A 20,323-nucleotide genomic window follows, 5' to 3' on the forward strand; every position below is an offset into this window, starting at 1 on the left:
GTCTGGCCTATCATCTCCAAACCTCTATACACATTGCTGTATTTCTGAAAGTCATGTCCACAATCCTGAACTCTCAAATATTTCGATTTTGTTTTTATTTTTTGGCCAGGCTCGGTGGCTCATGCCTGTAATCCCAATACTTTGGGAGGCCCAGGCGGGAGGATCGCTTGAGCCCAGGAGTTCGAGAGGAGGCTGGGCAACATGACAAGACTCTCCCACCCCCACCCCGTCTCAAAAGAGAAAAAAAAAATTAGCCAGGCCTCAGCTACTCGGGAGGCTGAGATGGGAAGATCACCTAAGCCCAGGAGGTCAAGACTGCAGTGAACTGTATTTGAGCCACTGCACTCCAGTCCAGCCTAGGGGGCAGAGAAAGACCCTTTCTCTAAACAAATAAATAACCTTTTATTCCTTGGTTCATTAGGGACCAGAGGAAGACCGAGAGGCAGAATCCGAATTAACAGTAACACAGTTGAAGGAATTGCGCAAGCAGCAACGAATATTGTTGGAGAAGAAGATGCTAGGAGAAGACTCAGATGAAGAAGAGGAAATGGATACCTCTGAAAGAAAGAGAAATGCTGGTAGCCAAGATGATGAGATGGGTTGCACCTGGGGAATGGGTAAGAAATTAAAATTACTGCCAGAGGTTAATATTTTGAGTTAATTACTAGTGGTACCCTTAAATGTTTTTTAAAAATCATACAACTTTTCATTGCTCCTTGAGGTAGATAGGGCAAACACAATTTGCATATGAGGTAACCAAAAGCCAGAGAGATTCATTAACTTTACTGATGTAAAAAATTAAATTATAGGCACTTTGGATTAAAAAAAAAAAAAAAACGTTTTTAATGCACTCCCTTGTTCAAAACTTGTCCTAAGCATAAAGTTGCTATTTTTACAATTCTAAATTTTTATATTTATTAAGTACTGACCTTGTGCTATGTGATTATCATTGGAGGGGGTGGAACTCTATTCAACCAAATAAATGGGATGTTATTCAATATAGGATATTCTCTTGAATTTTCTGTACTTTGTGAAAGTATCTTGAAATGTGGAATCTTAATCAGAGAAAGCTGGTCCCTTAGCCAAAATAATAAACTTTCTTTAACAGCAGATATTTTAGAAAATGGATATTCAGGAGATGGAGTATAGAAAGATAGAATATGGCCTTAATATGTAGTTGGGAAGACAGGAAAAACTATGAAGTTACTTTTGCTAAGTGCCAGACAAAAGCTGGAAACCATAACTATGCTAGAGTGAAAGTTTGGAGAAGAGAGAACAGTGATTGAGGACTTAGACCTGTGTTGTCTGATATGGTAGCCACTAGCCACATGTGGTTACTGAGCATGTGCAATGTGGCTAGTTCCAACTGACGTGTGCTGTAAATGCAAAATACACACTGAATTTCAAAGACAGTCTGAAAACAAGAATGTAAAATATCTCTTTCATGATATTTTTATACTGATTACATGTTGAAATGACAATAATTTTACCTGTTTCATTTTAATTTTTTAATGTGGCTAATAGAAAATTTAAGATTACACAGAAAATTTAAGATTACGAATATGGCTTTCATTATATTCCTGTTGAACAGCACTGACTTAGATCTCTGGGAAACTTTATAAGCATAAGAGTTTTGAGCTGGAACTTGAAGGAAAGGAAAAGCCCTTATGAAGCTGAGTATTGGGATTGGTATTCAGGGTAGGGATTGATGATTTTTAAGGAAGTTGTGAGTAGACCAGTTTATTTGGCGGATATAAGATGTATCAGGAAATTATATTGGAAACGAAATTTAGATATGAGTATGAGAGAACAAGAATGCCAGGCTGAGGAGCTAAAATTTTTTTCCACAATGTGGTAGGTAATTTTACTTTTAAAATATTGTGATGGAGAAAAAAAAAATTAAGGTGCCATGAAAAGTTTTGACTTGTCACACAATTTAGAAAACCTGAATATGTTTATACTTGTGGTTTTGTGGTTGTTCCACTCCCTGTCCCTGCAAGTATGTATTTGTTTTTTTTAATCACAGATCTACTATATCTTTTTTTTTTTTTTGAGACAGAGTCTTACTCTGTCACCTGGTCTGGAGTGCACAGGTGCAATCTTGGCTCACTGCAACCTCTGCCTCCTGGGTTCAAGTGATTCTCCTGCCTCAGCCTCCTCAGTAGATGCGATTACAGGCACCCACCACTATACCCAGCTAATTTTTTGCATTTTTAGTAGAGACGGGGTTTCACCATGTTGGCCAGGTTGGTCTTGAACTCCATACATCGTGATTCACCTACCTCGGCCTGTCAAAGTTCTGGGATTACAGGCATGAGCCACCATGCCTGGCCTAACTCTATCTTTATGCAGCCTGAAAGAATAGAGGGTATCATTCAAATAGTCTCTTCTCATGTCTGATTATCTTTTCTTCTTTTCCCATATCCTGTAGGAGAAGATGCAGTAGAAGATGATGCCGAAGAGAATCCTATTGTCTTAGAGTTTCAGCAGGAAAGGGAGGCCTTTTATATAAAGGACCCCAAAAAGGCTCTCCAAGGCTTTTTTGACCGAGAAGGTATGTAAACAGATTCTGACCCTACCAGTAAAAGGTATCCAGGGCAGTGTAGTTTTCTAGAGCTTCAGGTTGAGCTTTATACTAAGATATGCTATAATTTTATTGCTGTCTTTCTTGTTCACTTTTTACTCTTACGGTCAGTTGCTTTAGGTTTATTTTGAAAATTATTCCTCATTAGTATAGCAGAGGGAAAAAAAAATCATAAAAATCTCATTAGTCTTTCTTCTTATCTCAAGAAAAGGAAGTACTTTTTTTCCTGACTCATCTCATTCTTTTCAAAAGATCCTGGACCTTGATGGTGGGGAAATTGAGCCAACTTCCTGTCATTTTTAAATTTCGAATTCACCTGATCTTTTGTAATTCCTAACATAAGTTTAGACTTTATATAATTTAAAAATTTTTTTCCACAGAGGATTGTTTCAGTAGAAATACTTTGAGAGAATATCTGTGTATTTGTATGTTTATGTATATCTGCATATATTTTATGTGTATATATGAGTAATATAGGAAACAACTGTGCACTTAATATCTGTGCTTCTAAAAACCAGGCAACTATGTTAAAATAACCACTTAAGTCTACAACTTATATAAGTGAAAACTACTATACAATGAACAAAGATAGCTATGGAGAATTGATTACTTTGATCTGAGTTTGCTTTTCTGTCTGCCTCAGACTTACTCTAATTTTATTATCAGATGATAATCCCTAGGAATGAGAAGTGAAATGCATTGAAATTTATTATTCACTGTGGTATGGGAACTTGTTCTTTTTTTGATATAGGGTCTTGCTCTGTCACCCAGGCTGGAGTACAATTGTGTAATCTCAGCTCACTGCAGCCTTGACCTCCAGGGCTTAAGCTATCCTCCAGCCTCAGCCCTTATAGTAGCTGGGACAAAAGGCACATACCATTATGCCTGGCTAATTTTTGTATTTTTTGTAGAAATTGGGTTTTGCCATGTTTCCCAGACTGGTCTCGCACTCCTAGACTCAAGTGATCCTCCTGCTTCAGTCTCCCAAAGTGTTAGGATTACAGGCGTGAGCCACTGCTAGGAACTTGTTCTTATTTGACATTTGTTCTCACTTCTCGTTGTATCAACTAGTAATTTTTGGATTCTGTTAAAATTGTTTTGTCTCTCTTTCTCCCACAGGAGAAGAATTAGAATATGAATTTGATGAACAGGGACATAGCACTTGGCTCTGCAGGGTGAGGTATGCTATTTTCTTATTAATGTTCATTTCTGGAAAATGACCAATTTCAGGTTTAATGTATGGTTATAGACACCAACCCAAAGGTAACTTTCATCTAATTTTAAGCTATTTCTAAATTTGAGACTTCATAGTTTAGTAACCCTTAATGTTATTGGAGAGTGGAGTGGGATGGGTAAGAGGTAGAAAGAAAAGATTTTAAGTCCAACACTGGCAAGACAGAACAAGATGAATTCAAAGACTGAAAGGCCATCTAAGAAAACATGACTATTATCATAGCATAGTAGTTGTTTTCATGAGAATTGGAGCTTAATCCTGTGCTATAATTCCCACTAAACCAATGAAGATTACCTGTGGATGATTCAACTGGAAAACAACTGGTAGCTGAGGCCATTCACTCAGGAAAGAAAAAAGAAGCAATGATCCAGTGCTCATTGGAAGCTTGTCGAATTCTTGACACTTTGGGATTGCTTCGGCAGGAAGCAGGTCAGTATATATAGGAGCGCTTTTTTCCTGAAAAAAAAAAAAAGGAAGGAAGGAAAATTTAACACAAACAGTAATAAAACTTCTTTATAGGGGAAAATGTAAATTGTACAGAATTTTTTGAAGTGAAAAGAAAAAATTTTCTATCTCAATATCCTAAAGTAGTCACTGTTTATATTCTCCCAGACATTTTCTATGCATATATAAATGTGTGCTGAGAACTAGATCCTTTAACAAAAAACAAACACTCATACACAAAGGCAGTCATATTAATTAGACTCTTTTGTGACTCACTTTTTTAATGTAAGAATGTGTCATGGATATTATTATTTTTGAGACAGAGTCTCACTCTGTCACGTAGGCTGGAGTGCAGTGGCATGATCTTGGCTCACTGCAACCACCGTCTCCCAGGTTCAAGCCATCCTCCCACCTCAGCCTCCCTGGTAGCTGGGACTACAGGTGTGCACCACCATGCCCAGCTAATTTTTTGTGGGGTTTTTTTTTTTTCGAGACAAAGTTTTACTCTTGTTGCTCAGGCTTTTGGAGTGCAATGGTATAATCTTGGCTCACTGCAACCTTCGCCTCCCAGGTTCAAGTGATTCTCCTGCCTCAGCCTCCAGAGTAGCTGGGATTACAGGCATGCGCCACCATGCCTGCCTAGTTTTTATTTTTAATAGAGACAGGGTTTCTCCTTGTTGGTCAAGATGGTCTCGAACTTCTGACCTCAGGTGATTCACCCACCTCGGCCTCCCAAAATGCTGGGATTACAGGTGTGAGCCATTGCGTGTGGCCGGTTTTGTGTTTTTAATAGAGACGTGGTTTCACCATGTTGACCAGGCTGGTCTCAAATACCCAACCTCAGGTGATTTGCCCCGCTTGGCCTCCCAAAGTGCTGAGGTTACAGGCATGAGCCGCGGAGCCGAGCTGTATCATGGATGATATATCATCATGGTGATGATAGTCTTCAATGAATTTTACATCTTTCCTTTTCATGGTTTACTCTCTTGTTTTTGTGGACATCCTCTAATAGATTTCAGAGAAAGGTGGTTGGATCACGAGGTCAAGAGATCGAGACCATCCTGGTCAACAAGATGAAACCCCATCTCTACTAAAAATACAAAAATTAGCTGGGCATGGTGGTGCACGCCTGTAGTCCCAGCTACTCGGGAGGCTGAGGCAGGAGAATTGCTTGAACCCAGGAGGCGGAGGTTGCAGTGAGCCGAGATTGTGCCATTGCATTCCAGTCTGGGTAACAACAGCGAAATTCCATTTCAAAAAAGAAAAAGAAACAGTGTATAGGGAATAAACTTTATTAATCTTTCTCTTCTGAAAATATAAATTCTATATATATTATATAAATTATAAATATATAAATATAAATTCTCTATATATTCTAGCTTAACTCCTGATTAATAGTTTAGCTGGGAATACAATTTTAAGTTGGAAATAATTTTTATCATTTTACATCTAATGTTGCTTTTCAGAAATCCTCAACTGTTCAGATTTTGATTTTATTGTATGCCATCTTTTTCACCCCTTGTCAGAGTTTGTAAGAGTTTCCTTTTGTTCTAAAGGTTCTGAAACTTAACTATAAAGTACTTTTCTGCAGGTCAATTTTTGTTCATTTTCCTGGGTACTTGTTGGATCCTTTGATCTGGAAATCTTGGCTGTTCAGGAACATTTCTGCAGTTATGCCATTATTTCAGCCCTCTGTTTTCTGTGGAATTTTATTAATCAGATATTGGACCCCTTGGACTGACCATTTAAGTTTTTTTCTTCTTTTTTTCATCTCTATGTCTTTCCATTCTTTCTGAGAGATTTCTGCACCTTTATCTTTCTGCCTTCTCTATTTTGCCAAGATTTTAATTTCTTTCTCTGTCTTTTTTTTTTTTTTTGAGACAGAGTTTCTTGTTACCCAGGCTGGAGTGCAATGGTGCGATCTCGGCTCACCGCAACCTCCGCCTCCTGGGTTCAGGCAATTCTCCTACCTCAGCCTCCTGAGTAGCTGGGATTACAGGCACGAGCCACCATGCCCAGCTAATTTTTTGTATTTTTAGTAGAGATGGGGTTTCACCATGTTGACCAGGATGGTCTCGATCTCTTGACCTCGTGATCCACCTGCCTTGGCCTCCCAAAGTGCTGGGATTATAGGCGTGAGCCACCGCGCCTGGCCTTTCTTTCTCTGTCTTTTTGTAAGTTTTTAAAGCCAGGCAATCTTTCATCCTAGAGAAGACTCAGAGATTCTAAGGTTTTAATTTCTAAAAGTTCATTTTTGGTTTTTGAATTATCCTTTTTAAAACATAATATCCTGTTGTTTTATGGGTTGTAAATATTTAATCTCTGTTTTCTACAGGTTATTTTTCTTTTTGTTTAGTCTCTGTTCTGCATGTTAAAGGTTTTTCTCAGTTGTCATGTAATTCTTTATTGTAGTTTTTTATTTGGGGATGAAAAAGGTGATTGACTGTTTGGAATATATAGGTGGAATTTCAGCATGGAATATAGTCTCTTACTTTAATAACCACATTGTAAAGAGAGCCTCTTTGCCCTATCTCTAAATATAAATATAAGGGAAGGAGTCTTACTGAATTGGCTTTGGTCATATGACTATCCCTAAACCAGATAAAATGGGGGAGGAATTTTCTAGGGGAAAGAGGTACTTTTATCAGAACAAAGAGAGTAGAATGTTGTAGGGTGGAAGAAAAAGTATTGGCTGTCATAGTCTCCTATTGATGGACTCTCTACATATTCACTGTTATAAATACTATTTCACTGATATTTATAGAATAAATTCCTAGAAGTGGAATTGCTGGATCAATGCATTTTTAATGACAGATATTGTAGGCTTGACCATCAAAAAGTTTGTATGAATGTACGTTCCCAGCATTTATTAATCTTTTTATGTTTTTCTAGTTTTATAGGTGAGAAATAGTATTGATTTTTTAAATTTGTACTTAATTATTTTTTAAAAGTAACATCTTTTAAAATATTTATTATATTTGTTTATCTGTGAACTGCTTTCATTTTTCTTTTGCAAATTTTCTTTTGGGTTATTGGTATTTTTCTCATTTTCCTTTTTTCTTCATTGATTTTTTTTTTTTTGAGACAGAGTTTCACTCTCGGTGTCCAGCCTGGAGTGCAGTGGCGCTTTTCAGCTCACTGCAACCTCCACCTCCTAGGTTCAAGCAAGATTCCTGCCTCAGCCTCCTGAGTAGGTGGGATTACAGGTGCCCACCACCATACCCAGCTAATTTTTGTATTTTTAATAGAGATGGGGTTTCATGACATTGGTTAGGCTGGTCTTGAACTCCTGACCTCAGGCCATCCACCACCCCCCCAGCCTCCCAAAGTGCTGGGATTACCATGCCTGGCCATCCTCATTGATTTTTCAAAGCAATTTGCTCATTAAGTAACTATTTGCTTTAATGAAAAATTGTTTAATAAGAAATTGTGGAAAAATATACATAACAGAAAAGTATACCATTTTAAGCACTGTAAGAGTACAATTCAGTGATATTAAATACATTCACAATGTTCTGGAACCATCAACAGTGTTCATTTTGGAACTTTTTAAAAAAATCCATACTGAAATTCTGTACCTGTTAAACACTTAACTTCGTTCTCTGTCCTCCCCAGCCTCTGACAACCACCATTCTACCTTTCAGTCTCTATGAATTTGACTACTTTAGGTATCTCACATAATGCAGTAAGTGCCCTTTTATGTCTGGCTTATTTCACTTAGTATAATGTCTTCAAGATTTAGCCCTTTGTTTTTACATGTAGTTTGGCGGCTTGTAGAATCATCTTTTTCGGTAGTTGATGGTGACATTTTAAGCTTCTTGCCTACTTTCTTTTTCTTTTCTTTTTTAAAAACTTATTTATTAATCATTTTATCCACCTTTAGTATCTCGGAAAAGGAAAGCCAAGAACTGGGAAGATGAAGACTTTTATGATAGTGATGATGACACGTTTCTTGATCGGACTGGTCTGGTTGAGAAGAAGCGTCTGAACAGAATGAAGAAGGCTGGCAAGATTGATGAGAAGCCAGAGACCTTTGAATCATTGGCAAGTTTTATTTATGAAAGTAGCTGTGGTATTGAATAGTTTAATTTTTAATAAAATAATGTATTATTGAAATAGTTTATGATATTTACAATTTTTAAAGTAGTAGCAGTGAAATCTGATACTAAAGTATAACTTAAGTATAACTTTTGTGATCTGTTAATTTAATGGTAACAAACAATTCGTCTTATCCAAGTTGTTTGAAAAAATTTGGCTTGCTTACTAAATACTTTCCTCCAGGATATTGCTCTATCAGTTAACATTCTTTGGATATGATATTATCCATCTCAAAAAGAAAGGAAAAAGTTCCAAGTTAAGGGATTCTGAGGTGAAATTGACTTTAGGCTTCTGGCAGTCAAGAGAAGTCAAGGGAATTTTGAAGAATGTAGTATGGTAATATGTAGTCTGAAACAGTATATTCTTCAGGAAATTATAAGGTGACATGTGTTAATATATAGGTAACAGACAGTAATAGGTAGGTAATAGGCTACCTATTTGACTAGAAAAAGCATATATTAATAATGCAGAGCTTGATCAGAATATGGGGAAGTTGACTCTCAATTGGTGGGAATGTATAATACAGCCTTTTAAATCATCAACCCGACATCTGTCAACATTAAAAATGCATTTATTCAGCAATTGCACTTCAAGGAATTTCTTATAGGTATTAATTTATAGTAGGATTTGGAGCTTAAAACATAATCCAACATCTCCTTTTGATTTATGTAAAACAAATGCCTTGAGCTCTTTCTTCTGAGTAAAATAAAGTCTGAGTTATTAATTCTGTTTAATTCTGTGTTTTTAAATTCAGAAATAAATTCAATTTGAATTTAACACATTACAAGTGTTAATTCTGGCCGGGTGCAGTGGCTCCCGCCTATAATCCCAGCACTTTCAGAGGCTGAGGCAGGCGGATTGCCTGAGTTCAGGAGGTGAGGACCAGCCTGGGCAACATGGGGAAACCTTGTCTCTATTAAAATACCAAAAAATAGCTGGGTGTGGCGGTGTGCGCCTGTTGTCCCAGCTATTTGGGAGGCTGAGGCAGGAGAATTGCAAGAACCCGGGGGCAGAAGTTGCAGTGAGCTGAGATCGTGCCACTGCACTCCTGCCTGGGCGACAGAGCAAAATGCCATCTCAAAAAAAAAGTGTTAACTTTGTAAGTAGCAGTTCAACTGAACTTTTGAATTAATCTTCTTAAAACTTTAGTAACAATAGTGAAAAAGGAAGATGATAAGGAAACAGTTTGAAAGAAGAAAAATTTTCTAATCCTGTTGATTTGGGTGTTACAGGTTGCAAAATTAAATGATGCTGAAAGGGAACTTTCTGAAATATCTGAGAGATTGAAAGCCTCAAGTAAAGGTAAGTTTTTCATCAAATGTTTATTAGTACACCATATATAGTGCTCTATGCTAGGCACTGGGGCTACATTGGTTAATAAGAAATATCATACAGAATATGGAGCCTTTTGACAGAGCAACATACCATTTTAGAACTAGAAAGAACATTATAAATCATTTGGTTTAATCTCTATATTTAATAGGTGAGGGCAATGAAGCCCATTGAGACAAAATGACTTCCCGAGGTCTCATGGCTATAACCTGTTCCTTATTCCTATTATTAGTGATGTCCTCTGTCCAGTTTTATGTTAGTGACTTTTATATGGAAACTTTGACTGAATTTTAAAATATTCAGGACCATCTTTCTAAATATGTGTTATTCTTTTCTTGGACAGTTTTATCAGAGTCGCCATCTCAGGATTCTTTAGATGCATTCATGTCAGAAATGAAATCAGGCAGTACATTAGATGGTGTGTCCCGGAAGAAACTTCACCTGAGAACTTTTGAACTGAGGAAGGAACAACAGAGACTTAAAGGGTTAATAAAAATTGTAAAGCCAGCAGAGATTCCAGAACTAAAAAAGTAAGTAAGTCTTAGTTATATCTGGAATTTTAAATAATTATGGTAGCATAGATAACATTTTCAATTATCGCTTTATCTTCATAAATAACCGTTATAGAATACAACTATAATACAAGGAATTCTTTAAAGAATATATGTAATTTATATAATACAAATATAATACAAGGAATTCTTTAAAGCACAGAAGGCAGTGGTTTTATAGACTCATTTCATATTTGTGAAATATAGACTGTCAGGATTTTTTGAGAAAACTATATTGATTTCTGATTCCTTGGAAGATTCTGAAGTTTTTTACTTAATCTTTTAGTGTAGAATAAACTCCTTTAAAAAGCATCATGCACAAAAACCTAATTTATCTAATATAAAAAGACCTCTGAGGCTGGGCGTAGTGGCTCACATCTGTAATCCTAGCACTTTGGGAGGTCGAGGCAGGTAGATCACTTTCAAGACCAGCCTGGGTGATGTGGCAAAACCCTATCTCTGCAAAAAATAAAAACATTAGCTAGGCATGGTGGAGCACGCCTGTGGTCCCAGCTACTTGGGAAGCCAAGGTTGAAGGATTGCTTGAGGCCAGGAGTTCAAGGCCACAGTGAGCTGTGATTGCACCATTGCATTCCGGCATGGGTAACAGAGGAAGTCCCTGTCCCAAAAAAAATTAAAATATTAATAAAAAGACCCCTGAATGATAAGTAGACAGCCAACCACCCAGGAGAAAAATGGGTAAAGGATGCCTACTCATAGGTCACAGAAAAAGAAATACAAATAGCATCTTTTATACAAAGATGCTCAACTTCATCATCATAAGAGAAATACAAATGCTACAACGTAATACCTTTTATTTATTTTTTTTTGAGATAGGCTCTCACTCTGTCACCCATCCTGCAGTGCAGTGGCACAATCATAGCTCAATGTAGCCTTGACCTCCTGGGATCAAGTGATCCTCCTGCCTCAGCCTCCTAAGCAGCTGGGACCACAGGCATATACCACCATACCTGACTAATTTTTAATTTTTTATAGAGATGGGGTCTTGCCATGCTGCCCAAGCTGGTCTTGAACTCCTGGCCTCAAGCGATCTGCCTGCCTCAGCCTCCCAAAGTGCTGGGATTACAGGCATGAGCCACCACACCTGGCCTTAATACCACTTTTATCTAAATTTGATGAAGATTAATTAAAGTATGATTTTGTACTGCGCTGATGAGGCTATGACAAAAAGGCACTTTCTTGTATTGCTCATTGGACAAATTAGTACATTCTCTATACAAGACAAATGGGCAGTCTCTATCCTGATTACAAATGCACATGCCCTTTGATCTATTTCATTTCTAGGAATTTGTCCCTCACATACTTAGGAAATGGTGTACAGCATTGTTTATATTAATAATAGTAAAAGATTAGAAATCCCCTAAATATTTGTCAAAGGGGATGAATTAAATAAATTATAATATAGCTACACAATTGAACACCATGTAGCTGTTAAAAAAAAAAGAGGCAACTATATATAAGACATGGAAACACTGTCAAGATGAGTAACAAAAACAAAGTGCAGAACAGTGTGTATAACAGGCACTGTCTATAAAAAATGACAGTGAGGGAAGAATACATAGGTATGTAAGCCGTTGCTTATGTGCATAAGATCTGTTTAGGTTGGGTTTCCTAAAAACAGACTGAATCGGGGATTCATCTGCAAGTGATTTATTAAGAGAGTGCTCTCAGGAGAAATCTGTAGGGGAGTGAGGGAAGCAGAAGAGGGCAGGAGAAGAATCTGGGCTAAGATATGGTTTGAGAGCCCAGATGGCACCACAGATACAATGGAGGCAAGGTGCTTGAGTTTTATACCCCGTCCTTCCAGCCCTTCATTGGTCATAGGGTGCCCGACTGACTGGGGGGTGGGAGGGACTCACAGCATTTCCCCTGGGAAAGGTGCAGATGTGAGCCTTTAACTGCAGATGTCTGCAGTAGCTGTTTGGCCTGATAAAGGGAATCTGGGAGGGGTATCAATAAATAGCATCTGCTACTATATCTCTGGAAAGATTAATTAAAGACTAATAATGTTGATTGCCGATAGGGAAGGCAACTGGGTGGCTGGAGGACAGCAATGGGAGGGAGACTTCACAGTATATGTGCTTTATACTTGAGTTTTGAACATGTGAATATACTTTCAATTCTATTCAGATATACTGAATTTTTAAAAGGAAATCCTATACCAAATAGCCATACCACTTTAGGTCTAAATTTATTGTAATATAGTTGCAGTTCTAGTTTTAAATAACAAATAACTGGAAAAAGTAAGAATCATATAAAATTTTGTTGCAGTAAAACTACTTGTTAATAAAAGTGGCTGGGGATGGTGGCTCACCACCTGTAGTCCCAGCACTTTGGGAGAGTGAGGTGGGAAGATGGCTTGAGTCCAGGAGTTTGAGACTAGCCTGGGCAACATAGTGAGACCCCGTCTCTACAAAAAATAAAAACTTAGCTGGGTATGATGGTGCTCATTTGTATTCCCCATTACTTGGGAGGCTGAGGTATCACTTGAGCCTGGGAAAGTGAGGTTGCAAGACCTGTCTCAAACAAACAAAAACAAAAAATAAAAGCAAATCTCTGCTTTGGGAAAAAGGAAAAAAAACCATTTGGGGCAAGAATTAAAAATATATATATATGTCTCAGCTTCCTCCAGAGCCTCTTGTCCTGTCAGTCTGTGTGCTTGCCTGGCTTTTCCCCCTTTTCCTATATTTGATAGTTTCCTAAATGTATATCTTCTTCCTTCTCTTTTCACTTAAGGGTTGAACTTTCTGCCTCCTACCCTAACACCTGCAAGCAATCTTGATTGTGATTCCATCTTCTGCTTTTTCATCTCCTTTGAGCCAGTCTTTGCTTATCCTCCAGGCCAGCCTAGCTTTTTAATGTAGCTGAAAACATCTTTGTTGCTGTTGCTTCTGTCTTTCTGTGCCAGAGCCTTCCTCAGGCCTGTGGGGAAGTGTGTGAAGGATGATGATTTGACAACACGTCCTTCACAGACAGGCAGGCAGCATTCTTCTGGTGGCCTTAGCAAGGGAATGGGTTTTATCTCTGGTAGGGAGAAAGGGGGTTGAGGCTGGATCTAAGAGTGCCGCTAAGTGGGTAAGACCTAGGTAAAAGAAGGCAGTAGTAGCAAGTGTGGCTTCAGGGAGGGCCAGGTAGCCAACATCTGTCTTGGGTCACTGTGAGTCAAGAGTGCCAGTACTGTCCTTATATGCTAGTTTGCAGGGCTGTCCCATGGTCAATGTGAAGAAAGCATAGGGCTTTCTTTTTGGTCTAGTTATTCTGGGGTTTCCTCTGTCTCCTCATGCTGTATTCTCATTGTCACCTCTGCCTGCTCTGAGTATCTTGTCAACTCAACTGCCATCCCTTTTGTTTTTGCTTTGTTCTCCTCTGCCTTTCTAATTTCTACGGTCTTCTTTATACTCTTCCTCAGCTTTGCCATAGCAGGCTTAGCTTTTGTAACTATCTCCAGCCATTGAGACTGTTGACAGTCTCAGCAGTTGCAGTCTCTCACTATATCTTTGTCATTACTACACGGAGTATCCCGCATACTCTGCCCCCATCCCCATGCACACACATTTTTTTTTTTAAGTGCTCAGAGCTATTGCACTTAAGTGGGGGCTCCAGATAAGTAAGACCCACTTCAGAGGTTGGTGGAAAATAGAGCTTTATGCCATGGATTCATCTCCTGCTGCTTATATATTCTCCTTTGCCAGTGACTTTTGAACTGTAGTAATTTCATGGTTATGAAGTCATGTAGCATGTTGCAAATTACTAGACTAAGGGAGCAGCCACATGATGCCCTTAATGACTCTGTGTCTATGACAGTCAACATGGTTCTTGTCTATTCAAACTGTTGGTCTGAATACCTCTTTCTTATTGTTGTATGCTTAGATATTAATTTTGTGGTAATTTTTATTTTGCCAGAGGTTTCTTTGTCACTGTCCTGGTATTTTTAGATAAAACCACGGACTCACTGGAATAGATGTGTATAATTATTCTTTCTTCCTAGGACCGAAAGTCAGACTGCAGGTGCAGAAAACAAAGCTAAAAAGCTTACATTGCCTCTATTTGGTGCCATGAAAGGAGGAAGCAAATTCAAATTAAAAACTGGAACAGTAGGGGTAAGTTGTGAGTCTGGGTGTTAAACTTTTAGCCCTTGAGTTATCCCTGAACTAATTTTTCTCTTTTCTTTTTTGAAAGCACAAATGACTCATTCCATAGTAATGTGAGAAAGGGTTGTGGGCTTGGTATGATCACATCTTTCCCAGAACTTGGTTCTTGGATTCTCTTTTTTTGAGACGGAGTTCCACTGTGTCTCCAGGCTGGGGTGCAGTGGCGTGATCTTGGCTCACTGCAACTCCGCCTCCCAGATTCAAGTGATTCTCGGCCTCCCGAGTAGCTGGGACTACAGGCACGCACCACTATGCCCAGCTAATTTTTGTATTTTTAGTAGAGACGGGTTTCACCATGTTGGCTAGGATGGTCTCCATCTCTTGACCTTATGATCTGCCTGCCTTGGCCTCCCAAAGTATTGGAATTATAGGCATGAGCCACTGCGCCTGGCCAGTTCTTGCATTCTGTTGCTCAGCTTAGGGTTATCATGAAATGGTGAATTGATTTCTGCCGATCAATTTGCAAGTAAATTATTTGTAAATTGGAATACTAGTTTATTAATTTTTCATGAATGTTGCATTTAAGAATGGGTCTCCTGCATTAAATGCTTTTCCTCAGGTGGATAGATGTAGTATTCAGACTCACCAACATTTGTTAAGAACACAGTGTGTGCACGTGCCTCTGCCATATGATTTTTCTTCATTTAATTCTTCCAACACCTGTGCTGTGTGGGAATTATTACCTCTTACAAATGAGGAAATAGAGAAGTTAAATACCAGTCACACCAGCATTATGTAACTAAGCTGGTAATCAGATCTAGGTCTGTCTCTTGAGTTTTATGATTTCCCTGCTATCCTATAATATATGTCTGTTTGTGTGTTTTTGCTTTATATATATTCCTATTCATAGATTCAGCTTTTGAAAGGTTTTCATTACCCCTAACTGAACCTTGAGTATTAGTTTGCTAGGGCCACTATAACAAAATACTAGGGATTGGGCAGCTTAAACAACAGAAAATTTATTTGCTCACAGTTCTGGAGGCTGTAAGTCCAAGATCAAGACGCCAGCAGGGTTGGTTTCCTCTAAGGCCTCTCCTCAGCTTGCCAATGGCTGCCCTCTTGCTGCCTCTTCAGATGGCCATTTCTGTGCACTTGCACCCCTGCTGTCTCTTATAAGGATACCAGTCATAGTGAGTTAGGGCCCCACCCTAATACTGTCATTTTAATTTAATTCAATTTAATTTACAGTCTATTCTGAGGTACTGGGGGTTGGGACTTCAAACATGAATTTGGGGGGTAGGGGGCACAATTCAGCCTAAAACACTCTGAATTAGGGTAGACTGCCCTCTGGTGGCAGAGATCTGAAGTCTTAGCTATGTATTCTGCATGAGAGGCTTTTCAATCTGTTGTGGTGGGGACTTAGGTTTTAAATAGAAAACTTTTTACTGAAAAGCCCTCAGAGGATTGCTGAATTAAGTCCTATATTTAAAAGATAATGGGCCAGCGCGGTGGCTTACGCCTGTAATCCCAGCACTTTGGGAGGCCGAGGCGGGTGGATCACGAGGTCAAGAGATCGAGACCATCCTGGTCAACACGGTGAAACCTTGTCTCTACTAAAACTACAAAAAATTAGCTGGGCATGGTGGCGCGTGCCTGTAATCCCAGCTACTCAGGAGGCTGAGGCAGGAGAATTGCCTGAACCCGGGAGGCGGAGGTTGCAGTGAGCTGAGATCACACCACTCTACTCCAGCCTGGGCTACAGAGCAAGACTATGTCTCAAAAAAAAAAAAAAAAAAAATATATATATATATATATATATATATATATCACCAAGATAGGCTTTGGTTCCTTCCCTCTATTCCATAACTGTGATTAATTTTTTCTAATAAGTACTTTTATTGAATGACTTTGATTAGAATATCTAGGCTTATTCTTTAGAAATGCCTTTCTGTTCTTCAGGATCTATTTGACTGATTTACATGCCTCGTTTCCTTGAAATTACTTTAAGTCTCAAATGAAAGAGCAGCACAAATGACCCATTTCTGATTGTCTAATTTATTCCTTAGACGATTTTATGAACAATTAAGATCCTTTAATATCATGAGCTATAATAGGACAGAATTCCTGTAGCTGGCACTCATCTGGAATAACTGTTTTAGTTCCCTACAAGTTATTTTCAAGTGTTTTGTATTTAGTAATTTTTGACTCTAGGAACTAATAAAGACACTTGTTTAGGGTCCATAGATGGGTAAAATTTCATGTGAAAGTCCCACCTCCAGCAGACTTCTGTGGGGTTCATCAGCCTAAAGAGGATAAACATTCAATGCATTTAGCTTGATCTCCTTGAAAAGATTTTTCTCTTGTTGTCATTAGGTAGAACTACTTGTTCATGGTTTTGTTTCCCTCTTAGAAGTTACCCCCCAAGCGTCCAGAACTCCCTCCAGCTCTAATGAGAATGAAAGATGAGCCTGAAGTAGAAGAGGAGGAGGAAGAGGAAGAGGAAGAAGAGAAAGAAAAGGAGGAGCATGAAAAGAACAAACTGGAGGATGGAAGCCTCAGTAGGCCACAGCCAGAGATAGAGCCAGAAGTAGCAGTGCAGGAAATGAGGCCTCCCACAGATCTCACACATTTTAAAGAAACCCAAACCCATGGTAATATCTTTCTTCTCCTTCCTGTGTTGTTCATTGGGCAATTACATTGATTGTGGATAGGTTTTAAAAAGCAAGGCCAGTTCTTGTCTGTGCATTTCACTTTGTATGTGATACTCTGAGTCTGTAGTAAGGTCTTCTCCCTTTGGCTTCCAGTCATTATTTGTCCTCATTGCAAATTAAGGGCAGTTATTTCCAGTCTGTTCTGGAATTACAGAAAATGTAAGGCTGTGGAATCTGAAACCATAGCTGCTGTGGAATAATCCTGAGCTGCTGCCACTCTGTAAGTTGGAAGGCAGTGGAATAGGGTAGATGATGGGGCCTGATCAGGTGGTCTCAGTATAAGTCAACCCTTACTAATTTTTTTCCCCCATCCCTGAGACAGAAGCCAAAAAGTTCTCAAGAAGGATCTTGCTTCATTCATCTTTTTGTTTGGAACCTAGCAGAAAACCTGACACATATCCATCCACTTCAGCAACTATTTGATGAAAAATGTTGAAAGATGGAATTGATTGATATATATATATATCAATTCTATATTTTCTATATATATGGAGAATATATGTGTATTTTATAATTACAAAGGATTATATGTTCATTTTAGAAACTACAGATCACACATGAAAGTCCAAAGGAAAAAAGATAAATCCCCACAACCCCACTCTTAAAGATCATTGTTTATCTTTTTAGTATCCTTTCATCCCATGTCCACCATAGGGGTTATTTTCCTGCTGGTTGGCCAAACTGGTAAGCAAGGTAAAGATCTCAGAAAATAAGGAGCATGAGGAGAAACAATAAAAATTGGCATTGAATGTATGAGAATGCATGCATGTCTACTTCCAGAACAAACCAGGCTTGTCTACATAAAAACACCAGGCCTGGCCCTTCTCTTGACTCACCTTCATTTGTCTGGGAAACAGAAAAGTTACTGTTTCCTCATCCGTGAGAGGTAAGTATTCTGTATCTGCATTCTCCTTTTTAAAAAGGTACTTATGTGAGCTTGGTCTATGGGCCATATATTGCAAGGATGGATATAAACAGGTCAGCAGGAAGGGGAGCAATAAGTATTATAACTTTTTTTTGTTTAATGGACCAAAGTAAATATGTGTGTGTAAAAATAGCTTAGATTTTGAAACCTGGTTTATAAGATGAAATAGTAAATTCGGCTAGGCTCAGTGGCTCCACCTGTAATCCCAGCACTTTGGGAGGCTGAGGCAAGCAGATCACCTGAGGTCAGGAGTTCAAGACTAGGCTGGCCAACGTGATGAGACCTCATTTCTACTAAAAATACCAAAAAAAAAAAAATTAGCCGGGCATGGTGGTACATGCCTGTAATCCCAGCTACTCGGGAGGGCTCCGAGGCAGGAGAATTGCTTGAACCCAGCAGACAGAAGTTACAGTGAGCTGAGATCATGCCACTTCACTCCAGCCTGGGTGACAAAGTGAGACTCTGTCTCAAAAACAAAACAAAACACAAAAAAGATTAAATAATTAGTAAATTTGCAATGATGAGGGATTGCCCCAGGCCTTTCTTCCTGTGGTTTATTTTTATTTTTACTTTAATTTTTACTTTTATTGAGACAGGGTCTTACTCAGTTACCCAGGTTGGAGTACAATAGTGTGATCTTGACTTCTGCAGCATGGAGTCATAGGGTCTCCCTGTGTGGCTCAGGCTGGTCCCAAACTCCTGGCCTCAAGCAGTCCTCTCACTTCAGCCTCCCAAAGTGCTGGGATTATAGGTGTGAGCCACCATGCCTAGCTTATATATTGCTGTTTTATAACCTGTTTTTTTCCCTATGCCTTAAACTATTCTTTTTAAAATGTGGTTTTGGAGAAGGACATAGTGGTTCATCACATGCATGTGCCATAATGTATTTAGTCAGCTCTCAATTGTTAAACATGTAGGTTATTTCTTAATTTTTGCTATTACAAACACAGGTATAATAAATTTTGGGGCCAGGCTGGGTGACTCACGCCTGTAATCCCAATATTTTGGGAGGCCTAAGCAGGAGAATCGCTTGAGCCGAGGAGTTTAAGACCATCCTGGGCAAGATGGAGAGACTCTATCTTTACAAAAAATTAAAAAAAACAAAACAAAACAAAAAATGGCTGGGCATGGTGGTGTATGCCTGTAGTCCTAGCTACTCTGGAGGCTGAGGCAGGAGGATCTCTGTAGCCCAGGAATTCAAGGTAGCAGTAAGCTATGATTGCACCACTGCACTACAGCCTGGGCAACAGAGAAAAACCCTGTTTCTAAAAATAATAATAATAAATTTTGGTGGTCATCTCTGATTTTAAAAAATAAAATGTTCCTGGGAGTAGAATTTCTAGGCCAAGGAGTATGTACATTTTTGAGGCTTTTGGTAAGTTTGCTAAGAAGTTTTACCTCAATGTTTGCTAGTGTTTTAAGTGGAAAATTGGCAGTTTTCTGTAATACATTTGGAGCATATTTATTAAAACCGTAAGATTGGTTGAAGCTGATGATAATAAAACTGGATGATTATGTACTGAACTTCTCTTTCTCTTGTTTTTGTTTTTCTGGCTTTCCATCATGAATTAAATAATGACAATATGCTTTGATACTGCTTTTTACAGAAAACATGTCTCAACTTAGTGAGAAAGAACAGAATAAAGATTATCAAGACAGTAGCGAAACCACTTCATCATGTGAGGGACCCTCAGGCAAGTACTACAGCAGCTTTTATTGCTGCTCCGCACACAGGTGACCAACTGGTTTCGTAAGGGAGGAGTTGGCACCTGACCTGAAGGCAGCACAGATGCTGCTAGGCCCCTGGACAAAGTTGGAATGTAAAAGAGGTTTGTGTTTGGTGCCATCCCATTTGCCTTTCTTTTACTCCTCTTCCACCTTCTGGGGTTCCCTCTCCCTTCCTCATAAAGCACCATGCCTTGATGCTTCCCTCTGGCTGTGCAAAGCTCGCCACAATTTTACATCTCCCAAAGTCAAATGTGTACCTATCATAAGAGTGATTCCAAAACTATTTGAAAAGAAATTGTTAAAAGGACTGCTTTACTCAGGTTTTACCTGTAATGGTTAAACTGTGTACTAGTAAAATCAGCCTCTTTTTTTTTTTTTTTAACTTGTTCACATAATATGGTTATATTTAGCCTTAAGGTTTAAAAACTCGGGTTATTCATCCAGGAAAAATTTTCTCTTAGTATAGTTTTTATAGCAGTAGAAGGAATTGTTGAGAATTGCATTGTCATGAGCATCTTTTCTTCAGTAATTATAATGTTCTTTTAGGAAGAATTTTTCCTTTTTATTTTACTTATACTGAAAATAGCTATTACCAGTTTTTTTT

At 38.6% G+C, this 20,323-nt stretch overlaps 1 protein-coding gene across 1 annotated transcript in view; it reads left to right on the plus strand.

The window, feature by feature from the left end:
* SLC4A1AP (solute carrier family 4 member 1 adaptor protein) overlaps positions 1-20,323 on the plus strand; it is a 29,187-nt gene that overhangs the window by 1,215 nt on the left and 7,649 nt on the right. The window contains exons 2-11 of the mRNA XM_032301356.1: positions 422-617; positions 2,432-2,554; positions 3,704-3,764; positions 4,108-4,247; positions 8,146-8,306; positions 9,593-9,662; positions 10,036-10,222; positions 14,253-14,364; positions 16,766-17,006; positions 19,599-19,685. Coding sequence (XP_032157247.1) covers positions 422-617; positions 2,432-2,554; positions 3,704-3,764; positions 4,108-4,247; positions 8,146-8,306; positions 9,593-9,662; positions 10,036-10,222; positions 14,253-14,364; positions 16,766-17,006; positions 19,599-19,685 — 1,378 coding nt within the window. The remainder of the gene's footprint in view (positions 1-421; positions 618-2,431; positions 2,555-3,703; positions 3,765-4,107; positions 4,248-8,145; positions 8,307-9,592; positions 9,663-10,035; positions 10,223-14,252; positions 14,365-16,765; positions 17,007-19,598; positions 19,686-20,323) is intronic.

The sequence above is a fragment of the Sapajus apella genome, unplaced genomic scaffold, assembly GCF_009761245.1.
Source record: "Sapajus apella isolate SASKATOON/1434 unplaced genomic scaffold, GSC_monkey_1.0 scaffold44, whole genome shotgun sequence".
In the NCBI taxonomy this organism is placed as follows: Eukaryota; Metazoa; Chordata; class Mammalia; order Primates; family Cebidae; genus Sapajus; species Sapajus apella.